Source organism: Cyprinodon tularosa, unplaced genomic scaffold, assembly GCF_016077235.1.
Source record: "Cyprinodon tularosa strain WSP-4 unplaced genomic scaffold, ASM1607723v1 ctg33, whole genome shotgun sequence".
Classification (NCBI taxonomy): Eukaryota; Metazoa; Chordata; class Actinopteri; order Cyprinodontiformes; family Cyprinodontidae; genus Cyprinodon; species Cyprinodon tularosa.
The window spans coordinates 1,850,494-1,875,599 of record NW_024039041.1 but is presented as its reverse complement, the minus strand read 5'-3'; the positions used below and the strand labels follow the sequence as shown (position 1 = coordinate 1,875,599).

Here is a 25,106-nt window from a genome sequence, read left to right as displayed (position 1 = left end):
TCTTTGTTAGGAAATGTCAACTTTATATCAAACTGTAAAGTTGGTAGACATGAACTATGTATAGTCCTTAAGAAACCTTGATTATTTCCTAGAAAAAACAGATAAGGAATCAGATAACCATTGTTAGTTAAGATAAAACCTTAAATTAGTACATAATGTTGCTGTAATCTTGTCTAGTTTTTTTCCCTTTAACCGCAGTAAGAGTGAAAAACTCAAACGCTTATCATAAAGATCGGTTTTCTGGAGGCAGGGAGAGATAGAGATAGACAGAAAGAGACATGAGAGGAAGGTTATTCCATATCCCACTCATTACACAGGGTAATTTATAAGTTTGCAGCCTTACCTCATTTGGCAGCGAGGCAAAGTCAGGTTGTTGTTGCGATGCTTCTCCCTGACTGAGTGGGGGTGAAACACATTCGACCATCTGTTCAGAATTACTTGTTGTTGAAGCAGGCGGCAGCTCATGCTGAGCAGAGATATCAGCTTGAAGCTGCTCTGGTGAATCTCGGGGCTCTGAGGAAAGTGGGTCGATGACAGTCTGACAGGGCTGCGGCTCTGCGTGGTGTTCGGGCTCCGTGTGAATGAGAGGAGTGCTTTTGGCGGAGGTGACCTGAGCGGTGGCGGCTGTGGGCCGGCGCTGTCGCTCACTGGCTTGCAGGCAAGGCAGACGTCGAGAGTAGTCATCGTGGAGACGGCTCAGGGGGGACATGGGAGACGGAGAGGTGGGACTCGTGGACAGACTCTTACTCCGCCGGCCGGTTAGGTCGGTCATACTGCCGATCAGCTTGACCATTGGCCCCTTGTTCTTCATTTGGCTCCTCCTGCCTCGGAGGTCCACCGAAGATACGCTGGAGGTCCTTTGGATGCTGGGTGTCCCGTTTGGAAACGTGATGCCCTGAAGGTCGTCCTGAGGTGAAGCAAGTCCTGGACATGGGCTTTTTCGTCTCGTAGGTCGCTTAAATAAATTAAGGTTCTCTGCACTTTTGCTGAGTCTGCTCAAAACCTTCACATTGATATTTTCCTTCTGGGTCTCTGTTTGGACATCAACCCTTGATTTTTGATTTGGTTTTTGTGTCATGTGTGTAGTGTCAGCTTTCTCTCTACCTGCTCCTCTTCCATTTTCTAAGTCAAGTAACGTGATCCTTCCTGCGCCGTATGCTCTCCTGATGCTCCTGGAAAATCGGGAATTGCGTTGGAGCTCACAGTCAGCCTCCTCATCATCATAGTCCTCAATATCTGAGTCGTGCTGTTTCTTGGTGGCTGAAAATTGGTCTGGTAAATGTAGATTAGATATATGATTAGCTGCATCAGCTAGATCAGACCCTGAGCTGTTCCTGGCTGATCCATTAGGCATGTCCATGAAAAGTGGGGGGGCAATGTTGCTCGCTGCCCCTTTACTCTGAATTCCTTGCAGCACAGATGACCGCAGTTTTTTAAAGGAGTCCATAACACCGAGCCCTGCCAATCCGGTCCACGGCTGGGGGCTGCTGTTCCCGTCGTTGTTCGAGCTTTCTGCATCAGGGCTGTGAGGAGGGACGACACCCTTCCTCGAGTTAGAAAACAGCCTCATTATTCTTGAATTGTAAGGCCTTCCTTCAGCTTGATTGTTCCCTGGGTTGGTCCAGGCAGAGGAGTTGATTCCATTTATTCTGCTCTCATCAGAGAATGGAGCTTCACCCACAGGCTGTACCTGGGAGCCACAACCGGACAGCAGGCAGGGGCCTGAGCTCCTGTCTGCAAGGCTCTGCGATGGAAATAGGTCGCTGAGGGGCCTGACTCGAATCAGGGGATCCGGTTTTGAGTGATGAAGGCGATGGAGAGGCTCTTCACTTCGGGACAAGAACTTGTCCTTCTGTTCTGCCTGCAGGAAAAACAAAGGACACCATTAACTTATAAGTAAATAAGATAAGTAAAATGTACCAGTTCTTTCAAAATAAAAGCAGACAAGAGACATCTGTGTAGCATAAATTTTGACAATTTTCAAGCTTTATACAAAATCATTGTAAGGCTCAGTGCTGAATGGTTTTCAATGTACTAAGCAGATCTTAGCGGGCAGTATTTTGGGTGAAAAGGGAATATTTTTCTAAAGTCTTAGATAAACTACTCAGACTCCATTGCCTTAAATGGCCTATTTGATGCAATACTCTCTGTGCCTAAAACTGTTTGATTAGGGCCCTGTTAGGTGGTCTGATTCAAAGCCCAGCGAAAGATGCAGAAAACCTTTATTTAATAAAAAAGTCGGGCCAAACAGAGTTAACCAAGACTCCATGATATTAGACAATACTGTGATGGAAATGATAATATTCAGCTGTTAGTTGTCCGTTAGTTGCAGCCCTAATTGGTATACGCCGCATATCTTGCATACATCGACTAACTATTTTGCAAAGCAATTATTTTTTCGATTAATAATTATCCAAAGGTTATCCAAAGATATTTTACGAAATTAACCAGGTGAAACTAAAACCTTTCCACTTGAGGGGTTCTGGAATAAGCATATTGAAAGATGAAATTATAATTTTTTTTTATATCTTAAATGCAAAATTTTTCTGAGTTTTTTTTTCTTTTAAAATTTTAAAATCATTATTCCTCCAAGTCGAATAAAACACATGTTTTAGAGTCTCTATAGTCCAGTTAACGATCAATCGATTGCTAGATTGGTTGACGATTATTTCAATGATGGATTAATCATGATTGTTTCAGACCTAATACCAATACTGAAAAAATAAACTCAAGACTTTATAGAATTAATTTAACAAAATACTCCTGTTAATAGTTACCTTCTCCCCATGTCTTTTAGATTTGAGTAAATCTGAGCAAGTTGACAGTTTTTTTGTACTCCAGATGTGTTAAAGCCTTCAGGTAATTTCTTAAAGGATGCACTGAGAACATGGTTCTGAATCACAAGTAAAGAACAGAACCAAGACAGTCCAACTGGGCCAGCCGAACCATTCGTAGAGGCTACAAATGGTTCGGCTGGGGAAGCGAAGCAAGGATTTCTCTGGCCATAGAGGAACTGAGCCGTCTGAACCATGAAAAGCGAGGCCTCCGGTTCCCAGGACTCACTGCTCTGATCCAGGTGGATTATTTTCACTTCTGTCCTCCAGTTCTGCTGTTTGTTTTGTTCATTCTAACAGCCTCCATAACTGCCTCCTGCCTTCAATTCTCTTTCAAAAATGTTTCCTGGGTCAAACAAAAAAATGCCTTTGATTTAATTCCTGAGAATTAAAGGGGACTTGATAAATTTTTTGGTTATTTGAGTTCAATTCGTCAAGTTTGTTTAGTTATTATGCTTTTAGGCTTTTTTTCTTGATTCTATGTTTATCTTTCAAATTCAGAAATATAGGCCCTAAATGTTCTTCCTCCTCTCCTTTATTTGAGTTTGATAAGGCTGAATACTCTGAGTAAAGGTGTGTTACACTTCAGATAAAGTACAGTTTATTGATAAGTCATGAGACATGATGGATTTTAATAACCCTCTGCTGGTTCGGTTAGTGACATTAAATCTGAAGAAGCTGACAGCCGTTACAATCAAAAGATAACCACATGCAGTGGGAAAACATCACTGAAAGAAAGTAAACCTAGCATCATCTAAATCATTTTTTAAAGATTTGCCAGATGAAGAGAAAGGAAATAAAAAATGGAGAAGGGAGTGTCCCACAGTGTGGGCCTGGTCCAGAAGAGAAAGCTACTTTACACAGAGCCCAGCATGGATTTGTCCTTGGTGCTGCTTTCAATGTCCCAGGAGAGCTGGGGCCCAGCCTAGGGGGTGGTACACTTCAGCTGTGTCTGATTCAGGGCAGAGGCTAACGCTACTAAGGCTTTGAAGTGCAGCTTTGTGAGCGTGACTAAGCAATGAAAACTGCTAATCCATTGTGATTAATGCAAGAAATTGCCCTGTTTTTCCTCCAGATTTCACAGACAATTAGGGAACAGGGGAGGGAGGGGTCCTCCCATGAGTGACACTCTTCATGTCATTATGGATCATCATCTCAACAGCTGGCAAAGCACGAAAAACAAAATGAAGTTAATTTTTTAAGTTAAAATCGTCTTTTTTCCTCAGAAATTATTCGAGCTAAGCTATTAATTATTGAAGTTGGATAACTTTACAAACCATTCAAACAATTCCAGTTAACAAACACAGTTATACTTTAACAGCCCCACCACTACACACTGCCTTCTAGTGGTTAATTCACAAAACATAGCACTTGTAGCATCAATAAACATTTAAAAAGCATTAGCCATGATGTGATATTTAATTATATTGGATGCAAGAAGAAAATGTGATTTTCTACTAATCAAAGCAAATACTTGTTTTATCCAATGAATGCGAGTTAAACGTTAAATAAAAAGAGCAAACAAAGAACATTTCCCGCCCCGAACCAAAGGCAGGTGTTTGGGTTAAGGCTGGATTTAAATCAGAGGTGTGGTTTGAAATCTAGCAAATAAAAAGATTACCAACCCTTAAACTTGGTTTCACATTTGGTCACATTACAACCTTAACGCTTGATGCATTTTATCTATAATATTTTATAACATATGAACACAAAGAAGTGCATAAATATGAAGCAGATTACATTTTCTTCAATCATATTTTAAAAGATACCAAAAAGAGATTTCAACAGGGTATAACCTACAGCAGAGGCATACAGGCTACAGTCCTGATTATGATCAAACCTACCGAGACATAGTTGCCAATTCATGTGATTTGATTTGTTCCTTAAGGGTGTAAATGTGTTCCTTTCTGATTAAACTGATATGGATAATTGTTATGAGTAGTGAGATACATGAACATCATGTTTTTGTGCAAATTTTGAGTTTTTATATTGTGAAGTGAATATAATTTCACATTCTTTATTGTGAACTTTAATGATTATTTTGGTTTTATGTAACTTTATACTGTATTTCCTTTTAATGGACTCCATTAAGAATAGCAGCAGCCTTGACTTCGGCTAATGGAGCTCCAAATAATTACACTATAAACATTACCAAGCTTCTGCAAAGCTAGATGACATGCTGATGAGTTAAATGAAAAAAAGAGAGGAAGAAAAAGTAGCACTGCCTGTTATCCTAAAAAAATACATCACCATGGTGAGATGTAGCGGTGGCAGCATCATGCTGTGGAAGCACTTTTCCAAGTCAGGTTACTATTATTAATGCCTTTATGCTTCTCTATCATGTTGCACAATAAGATACATTGATCATTATTTATTATTATATAAAATTTTCAGGTGGAATAAACCCTTGTGCAAACACACATTATACTACAATTCTAACATGTATGAATGCTAAATAGGACTTAAAAAGGCATCATACAAATGTCATGCTTTTGCACGAGGTAGCAGGTAATTAAGAAAACATGCAAGATGGCCGAATAATGATGAGTATATAAGATGAAGACTAAAAATATAAATAAGTGTCATCACCTTTGCTTCACAGCAAAATGAGAGTGGGGATGGGGGTGGGTATGAAGTGTTACTGCTGGGCCGCTGACTGGACTGGGCCTAAGCAGAGAGCCATGAGCTGCCCGTCCTCAGTTAGAGGAGGGGGCCTGGGGGCATTAAGGGAGGCAGGGGGAACCAGGGGGCCGTCTATTTCCAGGCTACCGTCACCGGGTCAGGTTGGGTCGCTCTGCCCCCCACTGGCTCCCTGCACCGGATCAGCCCCGGAGCTCACAGCTGGGTTCTGCTGTACTGTAGTCAACCAAAATCCTGGACGATTTTGAAATTTCCCCTGGACATTTTTTTAAGGTATGAAATCTAGGACATGTCCAAGAATAGCACGTCTGGTCACTCTACCATATCAACAATTTGATGCTTTAGTGAGTGAGTGCTTGTTGCTATGAAGCGTCTTTGCTCAGCAGCTTTACTTGTTGTAAACCAACCAATTATCTAAATATTCATGAGCATATCATAAAGGGAAGGAAACCTGTTGTTTAATTCTAGGGCTTATAACCAGGCTTGCATTAGGGCTCATAGAACATTTTCAGCCCGACCAATGTTACACATCCTATTCAGAGACCTTAAGGACCAGCACCAAATACCCTATATAATCATTTTATGACCCCTTTAAAGGAAAAGTCAGGTCATACCCAGAATTCAAACTTCTGAAAGTACTTTAAATATGAAATGATTACACACTGTTCAATAAATGATACGTGTTTTTAATTGAGAGTAATTTTCATTTGACTGCTTCACTGGAGACATCCATGTTTGTCAAAGAACACTACTGCCACCTACTAGTTTGTGACGTCACGGTGTGGTATCGCCTGTTGATCAAGTCCCAATGCTGTATCTGGTGTTTGTCACTGCAATATTATCAAAGTAATCTTGAAAACATTCTTCTTTGAAATGTTGGCAACATATTACATGTTTTTTTCTCTGGCCAGAAGTTTGATGGCAAATCCTCCCTCTTCAAGTTGGCAATCCAACTTCCAACCCATCCGTGGAGGATCATGAATTGGAAAGTTGAAATAACTCAATTTCTTTTTCACTTTTACCCGATGTATTGCAACATCCAACTGCCATTCACGTGGGAATTGTCAGTTTAACTATAGCTCTTATGAATTTCAATGGTGAGGTCCTCTTGAAATCTCAAATAACTGTTGTTGATGGCAGATGTGTCTAATAGTTCCCAATGCCTTCGCTTGTAAAGAGGGGAGAAAAGCGCTAGGCTTATCACACCGTGACGTCACTCCTGGAAGATGTGTGAGGTGTTACTATATTTGGGCAAAAATGGCTGGTCCCGGACTCAGTGATCGTGACCAAAATAGTTCTTTTTTTTTACTGATTAATGCTGAATTAATTAAATCACAGCAAACCTATTAGTTTTAGTTTAATACTCGACATTTATTCAAATGTCACTTAAATAATCAGCTAAGACTTATAGCAGTCATGGTAGTTCTTCAAAATTGCATAAAGCACGCAGTGGTCTTATGCAGCATCACATCAACTAATTGCCTATTTCTTGTGTGCTGTGGGTTGTTCAAATGTTTAGAAGCATTTCTAAGGAATACGTATTTATTGATGAGCCAATAGTCACTTGTTTGTTTGCTGACCAACTTTTATTCCAAAACATTCATGTCAAATATGTCCCATCATAGTTGTGAGCAGCTCCTCAGACACTGCTTTGTTTGGCTATTTGAAGAAAGGCCGAAGCAGTTCTTGTTCATCAACCCACAAACTAAAACTGGCACAAACTTTCTAAACTCCCTGGCTGAGGTATGCGAACATTGTTGACAAGCCAGTTAAACAATGGATTAATGTCACAAAAAACTGACACAACAACTATATCTCTATTTTTAACCACTAATAATCAGGGCAATTATTTCCTTTACAAGTAGGGACAATAATCTGCTGTTAGCACAATTTGATTTAGCTTGATTTAATTCCTGGAAAACACCAAACCCCTGCTTGGTGTTTAATGCATGATGATGGGTTCCCAACATAAAAACTGGGAATCACATAATAGGTTTTAGTGTCAGACAGACCAAGACTATAACATATTTAGCTGAGTACAAATATAAATTATACTAACTCAAATTTTCATCACAAGTCACTTTCCTTTCAAACATTATAGCTAAAATATATGCAAGATGGAGGTAAAACAGATCAGAGAAAATTATCAAAATGAATCAAATATTTTTTGCAAGCTTAAATGTGTGAACCTTAAGATATTACAGTCTTCCAAATATGTAATTTAATATATGATCAAGAATCCAATTGTACTAGCTATTTCACTGATCTACCCTATAACTGGAGGTATTGACACAAGTTATCACTAGTACTCATTTATCGTATCATTTATTTAGTTATCTTGATAAATTCTCGTCATGATAAGAATAATTTAATTATCGTCAGGATAAACTAAGATTAATGATGTTTAAAAAAGGCAAAAGTGTTTTACTTTATCCTAAACTGCTGCTCTGTTAGGGAATTAACAACTTAAGAAAAATGTAATAGAATGTAGTTATTGTGTCCACAGGTGGGTAAAGGACTCAAACATTGGACTCAGAAATTAATACTATTTAATCTTACTTTTACTCAAGAATAAAACGTAAAAAGGCTACTTATCACTAAGTAATGAATGATAACATCTGATGTTTAAAATAATTTAATAAAAATAGACCAAAACGTAAAGTTATATGTAAATTCTGATATTTTAAAGACTACAATACCAAGACTAGAATAAAATGATTAAAACAAGAAAATTATGTTTCCCAAACCAATTTTTTTTTAATATACAAAATCTGAAACTAGTACCTTCAGTAAAATGATTTACTCCTCACTGTACAGTATACTAATATGACCTCCAAATTTCATGGCAGGTTCAAGTAAAACTTGTTTATAAGTAAAGAAAATTCCTTTTCAACATACACATCGACTGTGTGTCTATTCCTGGAGCACTTAAAAAACAAAGAAAAATGCCTGTTCGTTATTCAGTGCCGTTTGAATACTTTACCCACCTCTGGACACATTTGCTGCATTTATTTGTATTTTTCAGCAGCATCTAGAGCCCAAAGTGGCATATGGCATATGCCAGTTGGTAACCGGCTTATGCCAATTGGGAACTGGCATAAACCAGTTCCCAATTGGCATAAGCCGGTTCCCAATTGGCTTAAGCCGGTTACCAACTGGCATAAGCCAGTTACCAACTGGCATAAGCCAGTAAAATGCTAGGATGGAGTAGCATTTTACATTTTACTCAATATAAGAGTAGTGATATTTTATAAAGATATGACTACAGTGAAATTGAAAGTATGCTGAAGTAAAAATAAACCTAAAAGTGTAATTTTGTCAAAAAGTTACTCAATTAACTGTAACCGAATAAATGAAACTACTTACTAGCCACCTCGGACTGTGTTCAGTCTGTTAATTAAAATCTTTAAGTAACTGGGGGTTATGGTCACTGTGCAATGCACTAAAAGTCATACAGTTACCTAAAAAGATAAAAAGGCAATAAACAATATTTAAACATGATTTTTACAGTCCTTAAAACACAACTAAATATCTTGATAAAATATCCAGTCCATGTCGCCAACCCCACTTGAGAGATTTTTTCCCTAAGCATCTCTGATGACTCTATTGCCATTGGTTCTCTTCCCACTAGCTCCAGCAATGGGTTGTGATGCTTGCAGGAGAAAACCCCTTTACAGCACCAGGGTAATAAACAAACTAAATCAGTAGGGGCTATAGGGATTGCTTTGCCAAACAAGCATGTCCAGAACAAGAGTAGGTTGCTGGCTGATTCTTTAGAATACGTCTGGTTTATCAGAGCCAGAGAAGAGGCTCAGAGCCATACTATTACATCACTCACATGTTTTAGGGATGTAGACATTCCTCTTTGTTGGCTTCTGCTTGGGGAAAATCCAACCATATCTTAACTGTTTTTTTTAATAGATCAGCAAAGAGGAGCTCTAGTTAAAGCTCTAGTTTAGCACAGGAGAATCATTGCAGAGATTTAGAATTAGCCAGCATCTTGTGTCAGCAGATACACAGAACATGAGTATAATACCTCCATCTGTAGCTCACCTACTAGATATCACATGTGTTTCATTATATAAACAGCCACAAACACCTTATTAAAAAAGTAAGGTAGAACGTAACTGGGCTGTAACATTATTTTGTAGGGATGTAAGAATGCATCTTGAGCAACAAACAATTCAAATAAAACAATCAGCAAAGTCCAAGTCGGACATCATGAAGTTGTGAATTAAACGGTTGTTTTGCATAGAGGGGAGCTTTAAAAACACCAACAGATTTGAAGGAAGAGCAAGATTTAATGGTTGCCCTGTGTGTGGTTTTTTAGTTGCATTCCCATGCATGTTTAGCAGCAGATGAGCTTTCTCAATCAACCTCTCTGTGGAATCTGCTGTCACTTTAACTGGCTCTCCCCATCACACTGAACACTTATGTAAACACAGAGCCACCGCTGCCAAGCACTGCTACTGACAGACACTAAACACCCTCCACCAACAATGTGCTGCTTTCAAAACTACGCTGAATTGTGTCCTTGTGCTCTCGATCTCCCACTCCGCCTGCAAAGGAATCGCGCCGAGTCGCAACTAGAAAAATACAGGATCAATACTTCCATGTGGCTCCAGCGCACAGAGATAGTGGGAAGATAGGGAACGATTGCTCACAGCCTGGCCAGCTTGTTTTTGTTTTGAGAACTGGCTTTGCGATGTCAGCCGTTCTACCACATGCTCCGTCCTTCGGCGTCTGTGTTGCTTTTTCCCTGCAGAAGGAGCCAACTGTCACATCCCAGCTGGTATCCACTCATACTTGGTGGTTTTGCTTAGGGAAATTATGGTTAGACAGGTGGTACATTTTTTTATACAAAACCAGAAGATGTTCAAAGTCATGCAGAGAGTTCACTGATGCTGCAAAATCTGCAACTATTGTTCTCACATCATTTAAGCTCTTGTCTGAATACTTTTCGCCTGAAAACAGAACAATGGAAAAATCACCGTCTAGACCAGACAAGGGCTGCATCAAGAAATCTCCCATGATGCTTTTAGTAACTTTGAAGAAGCTGCAAAGATCTGCAGCTCAGTAGAGAATCTGCTGATGAGTCACTTTTATTGGTGCAAACCACAAACCTGGGCACAATAAAAGAGTTTTAGAAGAAAGTTATTTTTGAAAGGGAGTAAGAATATATCATGCTACCAGTTTGAAACATTCTAGGTAGGGGAAATGGTAAGAATTCTAAGGAGGATGATCTGGTGGGATAAGACCGCATAAAATTTTTCTGGCCAATGTGCTAGAATCTGTTGGTCCAAAGGGGTCTGCTATCAGCTTCCTAATCATGCTTTAATTTGCTTTCTGGAGTGCTAAACCTGAAAGCTAAAGGCCTAGCGCCCCAAGTGGCTAAAAGCTACAGGGTTGCTTTATTTACACGTAAACATCTCTCCCTGCATTACTCTCCAGCAATGCCAACCTGCCAGAACGGCGGCTTCTTGGCTTCCCCTCTCCAATCTGCTGATGGGAGCGGTACACTGCAGTCCCGGATCCAGAGTTAATTAAGAGCTAAGAGAGGACCCCCTCCACGCCACACACCCCAATCGGCCTCGCATACAAACACACAGACACGGGAGCTTCCAGCTGGAGCCATCCTGAGATTAGACTCTGAGAGAAAAGGAAGAAGACGTGTTAAGGAACGTAAACACACACTACACAGCAGCCTGAATGCAAGATTGCATTCCAAAAAAAAAAAAAAAAAAAAAAGAGATAAACAATTAGTCAGTGCTGCCTACACCCATGCACACAGCTGTGGGGGGAAAGCATTTACAGAGAAGTGCCTCCCTTCCTGTTTAACCAGAGAATCCAGGCAGGCAGTTATGTAAGGGATCATAAATGTGAAACGTGAAGTGACCCAGTGCAAATAAAGTTCACCTCTGCAGAGGTATGTCTTGCTTTAGGGACGAGCAAACTAATTAAGTCAAAACTGGACCAAAGATATATAAATATAAACGTACACCAGACACAAACATTGAGGGAGATTTAGGACATTTAATTTTCTGTCTTAGCTTTCAGACAGACACAAGCACCCTGGAGCACCAGCATTTTAACCGTCTGGTGTCTTGATCCCCGTCTCCATTTATGTTTGCCTTAATGAAGCAAAACAGACTGGCTGATCAGTTAAACAGTCTGCCTAAAAATGGTTTTAAGCTACATTTACAGTATGTTGTGTAGAAAGGAAAAGTTTTATCTTTCAAAAAAATGATTTCATATTCTGTGATTCTGTGAATTAGGCAACAATTCGCCTCACTGACTGCTGACATGAATCCAATTAAAAAACTTTTAGCTTTTATCTTTGGAAGTAACTCTTAAGCCAGTCTCTGGCAGGAATGAAAAGTGTCAGCGATTCAATGGTGGAGGAAACTGACCGTGTGAGTGTGCAGTGTGTGTATCCTCATACTCCTTTCCACTTGTAATCTGGTTCTCAAAGCTCCACCTGCCTGTGTGTAGGACCGGTTTGATCAAAATGATAATGTAATCAGGGGAAACACTTGGTTCAGCTAAGTGACACCTTTTGAATAAACCAACAGGAAATACCCGAGGTTTATTCTTCTATGGAGATAAAGGCAACTAGATAGTCCATTCATTTTTTGATTTTCCTTTAATGACTAAATATCAGCTCTGATTTGCCAAGTTTTTCCAAAATACGTTCCATCTAGATCAGCACCTCTTTTCCTGAATAAAAGTGTCATATTAATGCATGACCCAGTTTCTGATTTTTGATCTGGCAAAGGCATGTAGCTCAGGAGACACCACACCTCTTCCTCTATAGTGTGGGAAGTACAGGTGGAGGACAAACCAGGGAGTGCCTCCACTCTCACTTAGGGAGCCGCACACTTCACCTGATCTGTAGGGGGCTGTCACAGACAGACAACCAGAAACCTAAAACCCCACAATGCACAAGGCTCAGAGAGGACAAAACAGCACCAAAGCTCAATGTCACTGACCATTACAGAAACCTGATAGCCCAACATTAAAGAAAATATAGGAAATGATTGGTTTAAATGTATTATTAGATCCATTATTTCTCATTGGTTATCACTTAATTTAAAACAGAAAAATACATCCTAAGCTACAGTAATATTGTAGCTGTTTAGTATGGTATCAAAAAAATGGCTTCTAGACTTTGACCTTTGAGTTTACTGGCTTCCTTAAAGTTTCAAATGATTTATTGATACAGTAGATTACATGGCTCAGGCTGACCTTGGTTTATGTGAAGAAACTTTTCCTATCCTCCAACAAGAGCCCCTGGGTCAAACATCGGACCTTTTTAAATGTTCCATGAATTAAAACGAATGAAAACAGAAGGCATTGCTTCATTTGCCATGGTCCCTTCCATGCTTTACTGAAGAGAAGTGGAAGGTCTTAAAGAACTACTAAAGATCCACCCATTTTTATAGGGCATTTGATTCTAACCTTGGTTTTTTTCCATGTTTGTGGTTTTAAATTAAAATTTTCTTCTTCTTTTAAACATTTAACTGAATTTTATAAGACGTGAGGTAGTTTCTAGTGTCAAGGCAAAGTCAATCAAACAAAAATCAAAGTAATAATGAAGCCTTTCATGTACTATGACCCAATGAATTTCAACTCCTGTAGTTGACTCTTCTAATTAAATGATTACGCCATGTTCGCTTTTTTGCTATATTAGTTTGCAAACAAAGTTCTTGGTGTTATTTACTGTAACAAAACTACATGAGAAGAGTTACGATATTGCACACTGGTACAATGGGAGAAAAGAAGAACAGACACATGTCCATGGGAGAAGAGGTGAAGCTGAGTGAGTGAGCAGTGCAGAATGGAAATTTAATAAGAAAGAGGAAAATGTCAAAGATCAAGTGAAAGTGAAAAACAATATTTGGTGCCAAGATGGATAAATTATAAAAGCGGAGTAGAGTATAAGGCTGCAGAAATATTTAGATTTTGCTGCTAAGCTGATGGTACACTGCCTTGCTAAAACTGATGCTAGTCATATTATTGCTATTCTTTGGAAAGTTAAGTTGACAGCTTATGATATTGACCAGAGTTTAAGTTCAAGTTTCCAATTTGGTATTATAAGCTGCCAGAGGTTGCTGCACAACAATGTTTAAGTCTAATGATCACAGCTGGTGTAAAAATGCTTGTCAGATTCAAAAAGGAGAAAGTTAAATCTATCAGGATGAATGCCAAGCTTATATTATTTTGTTTGAAGATGAATATTTTTTCCATGTTTTTTTCTTATTTTTTCATAGTAGCAGACTAGACCCATTTAGAAGGACTAAAAGTTTAAAAACAGAAAAACATACACAGATAAAAATGCTACGGTTCAAAGACCTTTTAAGAAAATGCAGGGGGGATGTGAGCTGTCTTTAAATCTAATGAGTGTTTGCCCCTTCCCCAACTGGGAAAAAAAGATGGATTTGGCTGTTTTGAAATATTTGGAGTTTCACTGGCCAACAATTTGAAAGCTATCTGTTCAAAAAAAAAAAGGGGGCAAGCTTGCATCAGCTGCAGTATCCTGTTATTCTAAAAAGAGATATGATGAAAAAAAAAAAGGTAGAGATGTGTCAGAAACCTGTTGGTGGCCCTAATAAGACAGTTTTCAGATGAATTGACCCTGATCAATCACTTGTTAAACAGAAAAACCTCAGTTTTATTCATTTATTTTTTTTTCCTTCTTGCAATTGTTAAACCCCATCATATGAAAGGCAACAAACTAAACTGCTCTAATTCAGTTTATTTATGTCATTCTCTAGCAGACATTCAAATCACCTCAAATATGAATCTGTGAGTCAAAGCAAAATTGCCCGTACACTTGGAATTGCTGCTAAAAACACATTACGCACACTAGGTAATAGAAAATATGGTTGTATGAATATGAGAAAATCTTGTGAAATAAAATAGCGTGGTGACAATATCGGTTGCAATATGTGCTCAATTTGCCTTATTTTCTTTGATTCCCATTGATGCTTACATCCCTACTTGAAACTAACACAATATATTGCATGTTTTTATTCTATAATTTTGTATGTTTAGTTTGTTTTAATTGCAACTGTATGAAAATGTATCTAGAAATGTTAAGCGGACGTAACGTAACTTCTCTAGGTGTATTATAGCTATTGAAATTAGATTAACATTAACATTAAAATTATGTTAACGTTAATGTAGGTTAATTGTTAACAGTGTAGCAGTAGGAATCTGTTCATTTTCTGTTTTAAATCACAGGAATTGGCTCATGTTATACATCTATGTATTAACTTTTGGGGTAAACGGTGTGAAAAAACAGATAGTTTAGAGTTCCAAAAAAAACAAAGATTAGGATTTGACCCCCCAAAAAAAAAAGGTTAAGCAATTATAACATTTAAACTATCTAAATATCACAATGTGTTAATAACCTTTATCTAATTTTTTTTTTTCAAACTCAAAAAGATGCATTTAATCAAATGCTTAATTTATTTGTAGCCACATATTTCTGCTTCCATCTAGTTTAGATTTATCTGAGTAGATGAGCTCAAATGTTCAGAATCGGACGGGAGGATCACTGCTCAAAGTCAAATAAGAAAAAGATTTAAAATTCCCTCGTTCAATTTTCATTTATTATTACATTGTATGACTTCAGGTGTAAAGTGTTTGTTCTTCGGTAAAGTTTTGCGACCTGTGCCGGATATATTATCTATCAAAAAAGAATAGGCTTTGTACATCGTATCTCAAGTTCAGGAAGGAACTGGATAACTCATTTTGTTTATAAGTAGGTAGAACAAAATTTGGTATATTAAATAATGGAGAAAAAAACATTCAGGTTTAACCTCTGTGCTGCTGCTATCAACACCTTTGTTTATAGATATTGGAGATCGGCCTGTTTTTCCAGTGTAGTCCTTTTTCTCTGATTGTGACTGGCTGGATATGCTTTCTTCATCCTCTGACATACGAGTTAGCTCAGAGCTCGTCTGCCTGGCTGTGTTTTTCCTGGACGGTGCCGCCTTTTACAGCTGCTTTTTGTATCGCTGCTTCTTTCTCCTTGAACCCCAGTCAGCCTCGATAGATGGCCGCTCACACTGAGCCTGGTCTGCTGGAGGCTTCTTCTCGTTAAAAGGGAGTTTTTCCTCTCTACTGTCGCTACAAGCATACTTAGTGTGAGGGAATGCTGAAGAGTCAATGAGTCCATGTAATCAACAGTTTTTTCCTGAGATAGAAAACTTTGAATCAATATGACTGTATGATCTGGTGAACTGTAAAACGCTTTGAGATGACATGTGTTGTAAACTGGCACTTTATACATAAATTGAATTGAAATTGAACCTTTCAATTAAATAAAAATAATAAGTTACTGACACGATAACTACTTAAATGAGAAACAATCAAAATACAATTTGTCTAATGCTTCGGAACAACACTTTATAAAGTTGCAGATGCCAATAGGGAAACATAAAATACCATTAGGGTTTACTTTACTTAATCAGTCCTTGTTAACCAACCTGGCATCAATTAACAGTCCTTTGATCTTTCAGGCTTACCGCTGTTTGATCTTACTCCACCATCAAAGCTTTAAATCTACAGCTCAAACCAGAGTATTGATTGCTAGCTGTAGATTACAATGAAAAGTTCATGTGTTCATGTAGATCTCACGGTCTAAGTGCTCTTTCACGTTTCCTTTCATTTACATTTTGGACGGTTGGGTTCTTTGTATTAGCAGGCCCTCAGCCCCCTCCCTCCCTCCATCACTAACTAACTAACTCCCAGCACAGCCTGGCATCTCCCACATCACTATAACAACCACCGCTGTAATGCACCATAATAACCCCCACAGGTCCCGTTTCAGTCAAAGGAGGGGAGAAAAAAAAATCAATGCAATTTCAAGGGCTGGTGGAATACTGATCATTTCAATTAACGTGTTTTAGCCCTGAGGAAACAGAGTAAAAACAATAATACATACCCTGCTCATAGTCGCTGGTGTCCTCCTCCACCTTTCTTCTCACAGACACAGCAGCTGTTCTGCTATTTATCCATGCCGTAGCAGAGTGTGTCTCCTAGCGGCTTGCTTGCTGCCTTCTGCCAGGTTCATATCGGTTCCAGAAAAAGCCCAACAAACGTCTTCCTCCTCCCCTCTCTCCTCTTTTCTTCAGTCACCCAGAAGCATACTGGGGGGACACACGGCTCCTTGACTTCTTGAGCTAGCAGCGGAAGCTAACTCACTCAGAAAACTTCTACCCGAGTTGCGTAAGCGACGCCGTTTCTAATTTCACTTTCGCGAACCGGTTAAACTCGTTCAAAACAGAGTAAAACAACGATAAATGCTATTTGGAATCGTACGGGGAGTTATAACCTGACGCTACAATGAAGCTGCTTGTGTGGTCAATGAGGAGCTCTGTTCCAGTGAGTCTTTCTTGGATTGGAGCTGGAGAGCATCCTCGCTGCACTTGTTGCTGTGTTTGCAGGGGGCGGGGCGTTGTGAGGCTAGGGTGAAGGCGATTGGTTGACCACAGAGTGACCGTCCGGCTGACAGCCAATAGAATACCAGACTATTAACAATTTTAACTGGAAAGCCACGCCCACTCTAATACTCGTACAATACTGCATAATAAAAAACTAAAGTTGCAACGAATCAAGGCCTTTAAATGTATATGCTTTAGGGCTGCAATTAACTATTAGTTTACAAAATGATCAGTCTATTATTGTTTAGATTCATTGATTAATAATCCAATAGCCAAAGGTTCCTTAAAGAATATTATTTTACAGATTTAAACGAGGTGAAACTAAAAAGTTTCTACTTAACCCTTTGTAGGGCACTCATTGATTAAAAAAATGTCAAGCCAATTATGTTATTGGAATCCAGGAAAAGACCTTATTACCTTTGTAACATTCAAAAATCTGGATATATTTTGATGCCAAAAATGAATGCAAATGTAATAACAAGAAACAACCACTTGCTCAAATATATTAAGAAAAATAACAAAAGTGCTTCTATAAGAAATTCGTGAAAAACATTAATGCTGATACTGGTACTTACATATTTAGTTTATAAACCTAAATGTAATGTTAACTAGGCTTGTTAACTTTTTAGCTTTACTTTTTAACTTTTCAATTAGCTTTTTACCTTTTTTCATGACTTGTTAACATTAGTAATCATTCAAGGGCTCATCTAATTGGTGGAATGCCAAATTAAGATGTACAGCCATGTAGCAGGATCTTCGCTGAATTGCTGGATATAAATCTTGTGCCTTTAGACCTCACTGCAGGACGCGGGGGACTCCATTTGAAAGGGAGTATGCAAGTAATCAAAAAACATTAACCCGCCCTATAAAAGGTTAAGGAGTTCTGGCTAGGGTAGAATGACAAAAAAGAATTATTTTTTTTTTTTTACTTAACTGCAAAATCTTTATTTACAATCTCTGAGTTTCACTGTCAGCTTAAGGCATGTTTTAGAGTCTCTATACTCCAGTTAACTATTAATCTATTACTAAATTACTTGGAGATTATTTCAGTAATTGATTAATCATGATTCATCTGATTAGTTCAACCCTAAACTGCTTTGATAAAACCTTTTAAAGATTTATTTGAAAACATCATTAATGTAGTAGTATACTTAATACTGAATATTAATTTGATTCGTCTGAACCTTCAATTAATATTTTGAAAACTGGCAAATCTAAAGCTTTCCATTATGTCGTCTACATAGCTGAGGAGGAGACTATTGGGCTCCATTTAGAACCACTTATAGTTTTTTTTATTAGCACTAGTCTTTATTTGTTGTTGCTACATTAATGCTCTTTCATCCATGCTGCCTCTCCCGTACTTGCTATGACAACAAAGAATAAGTTGATGAGAGAGCTGCTCCCTTCCATCGTCATTTAGAAGTGCAAAGCTTCTGAGTGCAGTATGAGCTGTACAATAACAATGTGATACTATTTCTTTTAGCTAAAAAAAATAAAAGAACAGCCAAGTACTTGTAATCTTTTTTTTTATTCATGGCTCTTTGGGCAATTGTGTTATCAAATGGAGGATACACTATAATATGTTACTATATCTAGCCCTACCACCATCACAAAAAACATAAATCATTGTAATTATGTCAAACAGGTAAGTTTCAAACAGAAACTGCATTGCCTACCTTTATCATTGATTTTGAGTGTTTTGCCTGTTTTGTTGGGTGTCTAGATGGAAAGTTAAAACTAATAATTGCATTTTACTTTTATTTCATTGATTTGGGAAACTTCACATAAAAATATGAATTTCCTGTTTAGAATTAATACATTTATATAGAACTGTACATTAATTTTAAACATAAAGAGATGCATAGATTAATTGATACATTGACGATAAATGGATTTGTTTTCATCTATTTTCAAATAATAAGATATTATAATAATGGTTTTTAGATTGGACTATTTAGTGAACCTTGGCACTTTTGGCACTCCACAGTTCCTGCTTGTCAGTAGGACAGAAAAAGACTGGGCTTTCCAGTTGGTTTTGCCTTGCCTTCCTTGTGTTGTGCTGTGTCACTGAATCATACTTGTGGAATTTAATGTCACTTCTGTTCCATGCCCATCCCCAAATTCCAGAGAGAGAGAAAGAGATGATTGTCCTTTATAGTAAGCCAACAAACAAGTGAGGCAGAAGTTGCAGTCCAGACATTTTTGTGTCATATAATTACCATAACTTAAAACATTTACTACAATCAGGATCAGTTCTTGCTTGGCTGCATATTTAGATTTTAGAAGATAAAAAACTCAAATAAGTAGTGAGGGGAGGGACAAATATTAGATTGGCTGAGTAACAATTCCCTCAATCCTAGTTTCATGAAGCTAAATAATAAAAGAAGCATCATTGTTACATCAGCAAAAAAATAAAAAATAAATCAAACAACTGACAGGTTAAAACACTGGACCCAAAGCCACGCCAATGTTTTTAGGAGAATGTCTATGTAATGCTGTCTGTCTGTCTGTCTGTCTGTCTGTCTGTCTGTCTGTCTGTCTGTCTGTCTGTCTGTCTGTCTGTCTGTCTACATACATCTTATATACAAATACTCATACAGTATGTACAAATCTTCTGTGCACCCCTGTTTGTTGTTCCCTCATTACTTTTAGATTTTAGTAGTAAACCTGCCTTTTTTCCCATCCATTTACCATTTCCGTTTAATGCCCAGTACACCTACATGTGCTTTAGGTTTGGCAATTATAGTAAGAGCATCAAAATACCTCAAAAGAGTTTAGTTTAAGAGCTGATGTCTAGTTATTATTGATATTCTTTTTGAAATTGATAAAACAGAAGTTCTTCCTACATTAACAATGGCATTGGATTGCTAAAGTGGTTATTATGCACTACTTTATCAGCAAAAGTAAACTAATTGCAAAATATTGGAAAGAGCAGTTAATTTTGAATGAATTAAAAAGGGTTAAAAGAAAACAACAACAATTATGGCATTTAAAAGAACACTATAATAATTGTATTGCCTAAAAGAGTTTTTCTTTTGTTTTTTTCTTTTAGAGAGCATCATCAGGGGCAGTATGTGTTTGGACTGGGAAGCAGAAAGAGGAATGTACCTTTTGTTTAAACCTGTCAGACTGTTTTATTTTATTTTTTTGCTTTTTTCTTTTGTGGGTTGGGGTGTGTGTGTGGGGAGGGAGTGGATGCTATAATTATAACTCATTGCAGCCTTCTTCTTGCATTTTCTTCACTATTATCTAATGATCTAACTTACATATCAATATGTTAGATTAATAGACCAATAAAGGAGTGAAGACCTTAACTTCAGTCTGGTGACACGTTACAGATTTTATTCAAAGGTTTTCCATACAGAAAAAGAACAATTGTCCTGTTCATTTAATAGATAAATCAAATCCAAACTTATGTAAGCATAGACCATTAATAATCTTCTCACCATCAGCATGTTCTGTTCCTTATGAGTTTCATTTCATCATCTACAAACAGCCTAATGCTTTGCTTCCCAACCTGCTCTGTTTTGGTTTCCAGGGTTTGGAAACAGAATGTGACTTATCTCAAAAAAATTTGTTCAGAATAAAAAAAAAAAAAAAATCACCTTTGTGCATTTCTTGCAACATTGTTGCCCAGTTTGGTTAAAAATGCAGCACGTGGTTAATCTACCCACAAGCCTGATATATTTTTGTTGGAGTCTACATACTTTTCTTGCAGGGTGCCCTCTTGTGCTTGAAGCATCATAACAATGCAGAGTAATAAGAGTTACAAAAAAAAGAGTAATACAAAATTAAAGGTTTGAATTTTGGGGATTATCTTACTGATTTTATAAGTTCTGTTTTATGCTTTTCTGATTTTATGGAGGATCTCTGTCCCACTGTTACAGAAAAAATATGAGGTATATTAGTAAATAACTCATTGTTCGGTTTGACCCCCGGTTTGTCATTTTTTATTATTTTTTTTTTAAGGAAGTTATATTCCGAGGTACAACAAAGGAAATCCTACTGCTTATTCAATAAAATATATTGAAGAAGTAGTTCCTTCTGGTTTAAAATCATAGACCGGGCAATGCAAATATCAGAAAACACAATCTGCATCTGAAGTGGTATCTTTACACGACAATTTAAATTGTTAAATTTAATTATAATTAGATTTTTTTATAAATTGATTTATTTCTGAACTATAAATTAACTATAGACTGAATTATTATATGAGTTCCCCAAGAATATTGTTGAATTGCCTGTTTTTATTCACATATATACAGGTGCTGGTCATAAAATTAGAATATCATGAAAAAGTAGATTGATTTCAGTAATTCCATTTAAAAAGTGAAACTTGTATATTATATTCATACATTACATACAAACTCATATATTTCAGATGTTTATTTTGTTTAATTTTGATGATTACAAATGACAACAAATGAAAATCTCAAATTCATCATATCAGAAAATTTGAATATTACTGAAGACCAATAAAAACAAAGGATTTATAGAAATGTTGGCCAACTGAAAAGTATGAACATGAAAAGTATGAGCATGTACAGCACTCAGTATTTAGTTGGGCCTCCTTTGGCCTGTATTACTGCAGCAATGCGGCGTGGCATGGAGTCGATCAGTCTGTGGCACGGCTCAGGTGTTATGATAGCCCAGGTTGCTCTAATAGTGGCTTTTAGCTCTTCTGAATTGTTGGGTCTGGTGTATTGCATCTTCTTCTTCACAATACCATAGAAAATCTATGGGGTTAAGGTCAGGAGAGTTTGCTGGCCAATTAAGAACAGGGATACCATGGTCCTTCAACCAGGTACTGGTAGCTTTGGCACTGTGTGCAGGTGCCAAGTCCTGTTGGAAAATGAAATCTGCATCTCCAAAAAGTTGGTCAGCTGCAGGAAGCATGAAGTGCTCTAAAACTTCCTGGTATGTGGCTGCGTTGACCCTGGACCTCAGAAAACACAATGGACCAACACCAGCAGATGACATGGCACCCCAAACCATCACTGACTGTGGAAACTTTACACTGGACTTCAAGCAACGTGGATGAAGTGCCTCTCTTCTTTTCCTCCAGACTCTGGGACCTTGATTTCCAAAGGAAATGCAAAATTTACTTTCATCAGAGAACATGACTTTGGACCACTCACCAGCAGTCCAGTCCTGTTTCTCTTTAGCCCAGGCAAGACGCTTCTGACGCTGTCTGTGGTTCAAGAGTGGCTTGACACAAGGAATGCGACAGCAGAAACCCATGTCTTTCATACGTCTGTGTGTGGTGGTTCTTGAAGCACTCACTCCAGCTGCAGTCCACTCTTTGTGAATCTCCCCCACATTTTTGAATGGGTTTTGTTTCACAATCCTCTCCAGGGTGCGGTTATCTCTCTTGCTTGTACACTTTTTTCGACCACATCTTTTCCTTCCCTTCGCCTCTCTATTAATGTGCTTGGACACTGAGCTCTGTGAACAGCCAGCCTCTTTAGCGATGACCTTTTGTGTCTTGCCCTCCTTGTGCAAGGTGTCGATGGTCGTCTTTTGGACAACTGTCAAGTCAGCAGTCTTCCCCATGATTGTGTAGCCTATAGAACTAGACTGAAAGACCATTTAAAGGCTTTTGCAGGTGGTTTGAGTTAATTAGCTGATTAGAGTGTGGCACCAGGGGCCATCAATTTTGAACCTTTTCACAATATTCTAATTTTCTGATATGATGAATTTGAGATTTTCATTTGTTGTCATTTGTAATCATCAAAATTAAACAAAATAAACATCTGAAATATATGAGTTTGTATGTAATGTATGAATATAATATACAAGTTTCACTTTTTAAATGGAATTACTGAAATCAATCTACTTTTTCATGATATTCTAATTTTATGACCAGCACCTGTATAAAGATTCAACATTTATTTCCTTAAAATGAGACATATCTGTTTTATACTGTCTGAGATTTTCCAACACCTATCAAATAGCTTTAATTAAGCTCCAAAGATTATAAACCCAGAGAAAGTAGTGTCATCATCTTCATCAGCAAATAGCCCATTAAATAGCTCTCCTCCAACCACCTGCAGCCACACTCTGTCCCCCACATCCAAGTGCAGCACAGCGCCCCCTGCTGCCTGGTCCTCGCTGGCCTGGTAATTGTCCATGGTGTGGATGATTTTGGCCCCATTTTTCATTAGGGCCACTTTCACATTTCTGGAGAAGACGGTGATGTGGTAGGTGAAGAAGTAGGCGCCTGCCACGGGGCAGGTGAATCTCCCAGACTGTGGGTCGTAGTGATTTTGCTGGTTGTAAATGATCTTGTCAAACCTGATGGGCGTATTAGCTGGTGGAAGTTTACTACGGGCTGTTAGTCCCACGGAAAAGGCACTTTTGGGGATGACAGGAGACTCACCTTTTTCACCCCCCTCACCCTTCTCACCCCGGGCACCTCTTTCTCCACGGTAGCCAATGTTGCCCTTGTGACCCGGAACACCCATTTCTCCCTTAGGGCCTGGTTTGCCAGGGGGTCCCAGTGGCCCCTGAATACCTCTGTCACCTCGAAGACCAACTTCCCCCTTTGGACCATGTGGTCCTGGAGACCCTACATCTCCTTTAGGTCCTTGGGGTCCTGGCAGGCCAAGATCTCCTTTACTTCCCTTTGGCCCATATGGTCCCTGTATTCCTTGGGGGCCCATTTTCCCAGGAGGTCCCCTCTCACCATTATCTCCTTTTTTTCCTTTAGACCCAGTAGCACCACTTGTACCTATAGAGAACGAGTATACAGTTACCAAACATAATAAGAGTGAAAGAAAAATCAAGACTCATAACAAAGACTAGTTTATTTTACTAGAATTGCGTAAGTTTGATTAACAAAATCTGCAAAGTTAGTGGGAGCAACTGTTTTTTTTCTTTTTTTATGGTCCTGTTACAAGAATAACTAATTTTTAGGTGATTACAACTAAACACTGCTGAAAACCATTAACAATTTTTGTTCTTCTACAAAATCGTTTAAAATTAATTTTCATCAGTGGGGTATGATTACTTTTTTTTTCTTCATTTCAATGTAATGCTTTAAAGTAAGCAAATAAAATAACACTAACAGACATGTTTGTTTGTTTTTTGTTTTGTTTTGTTTTTTAACAGGCTGTTATTTTCAAGACACATACCAGTGTCGCCTTTGTCTCCCTTTAGGCCTCCAACACCAGCTGGTCCTGAAGGGCCAATTTCACCTTCACATGAAACAACAATTTAAAAGGGTTTTTAAATATGCAACCATATTCATAAAATTTTATTATAAAAAAATTGAATATATCTGCAACCAAGTTCCCTGAATAAAACGCAAATTAGTCACACACCCTGATTATTCTTGATTATAATGATATTCCAGTTCAAGGTAATGAAAACATGAAATTTAACATTTGAATATGACACAAAAAAAATATATATATATATATATATATATATATATATATATATATATATATATATAATGTAATCCTGATATCTGAGCTTAATGAAAATTAGAATACGTTTAACTCCTGGTTAAACTTTGCTGAATGTATTTTTAATCTGACAAATGACCCTCATCTGAATGAATATTTTAATCTAATAAACATGTTAAATCTTCCTAAGTCTTCTTCCCAACCCACCTTGTTCTCCTTTGTCCCCTCTGAGTCCGTCTCTGCCATCTCTGCCTGGTAAACCGTTGTGACCGGGATCGCCCGGTATTCCAGGATACCCGCAAACGCAACCTTTAGACGGTGTTGATTCCTCTGCAATGCATCTGACAACCAAGAGCAGGAGCAGGAGCGCAACCCTTAAGCTTATCTGCAACATTTTGCATACTAAACGCTCAGACTTACAGACTCTCAGTCAATGCACACTGTCAGTATCAGGACTTTCAGTCAAACCCCATGCAACAGTAGACAAGTTCATAGCAGGAGCCAAAGATTCACAGTCTGGAGAAAGCTTAACATATTTCTCAGAGCATTCTCACTGGCTCACTTGTTTAGTCATTGACTCTGCTCCATCAGTTATGCATGGCCTCTAGCCCTTCAGATGCTTGTCTAGTCCAGCTGAGGCTAATAATAAGCCCAGAGTCACAGCGTCTGAGAATAGGAAGGTAAACAGAACCGCATTGTTCCACTTGAGCTGCCTGTCTGTGCAAAACAAGACATTCAACTTGGGCATATAGTTACATGCTTTGATATCTCAT

At 38.1% G+C, this 25,106-nt stretch overlaps 2 protein-coding genes across 2 annotated transcripts in view; both read right to left on the bottom strand.

Annotated features, from left to right (window-relative positions):
• The window catches only part of spata13 (spermatogenesis associated 13), a 36,878-nt gene extending 19,974 nt beyond the window's left edge, over positions 1-16,904 (bottom strand). Inside the window, exons 1-2 of the mRNA XM_038293709.1 lie at positions 16,426-16,904; positions 344-1,861 (exon numbers count right to left, since the gene is read on the bottom strand). Of these exons, the coding sequence (XP_038149637.1) occupies positions 344-1,861; positions 16,426-16,434 (1,527 nt within the window). The 5' untranslated portion in view covers positions 16,435-16,904. The remainder of the gene's footprint in view (positions 1-343; positions 1,862-16,425) is intronic.
• Positions 16,905-20,244: 3,340 nt separating this feature from the next.
• c1qtnf9 (C1q and TNF related 9) lies at positions 20,245-25,025 on the bottom strand. Its single transcript, XM_038293628.1, has 4 exons — positions 24,541-25,025; positions 24,058-24,120; positions 22,799-23,654; positions 20,245-21,186 (listed from the first exon to the last, which is right to left on the bottom strand). The coding sequence occupies exons 1-3, from the start codon at positions 24,725-24,727 to the stop codon at positions 22,885-22,887; spliced, it is 1,020 nt and encodes a 339-aa protein (XP_038149556.1). The 5' UTR covers positions 24,728-25,025; the 3' UTR covers positions 20,245-21,186; positions 22,799-22,884.
• Positions 25,026-25,106: the final 81 nt, after the last annotated feature.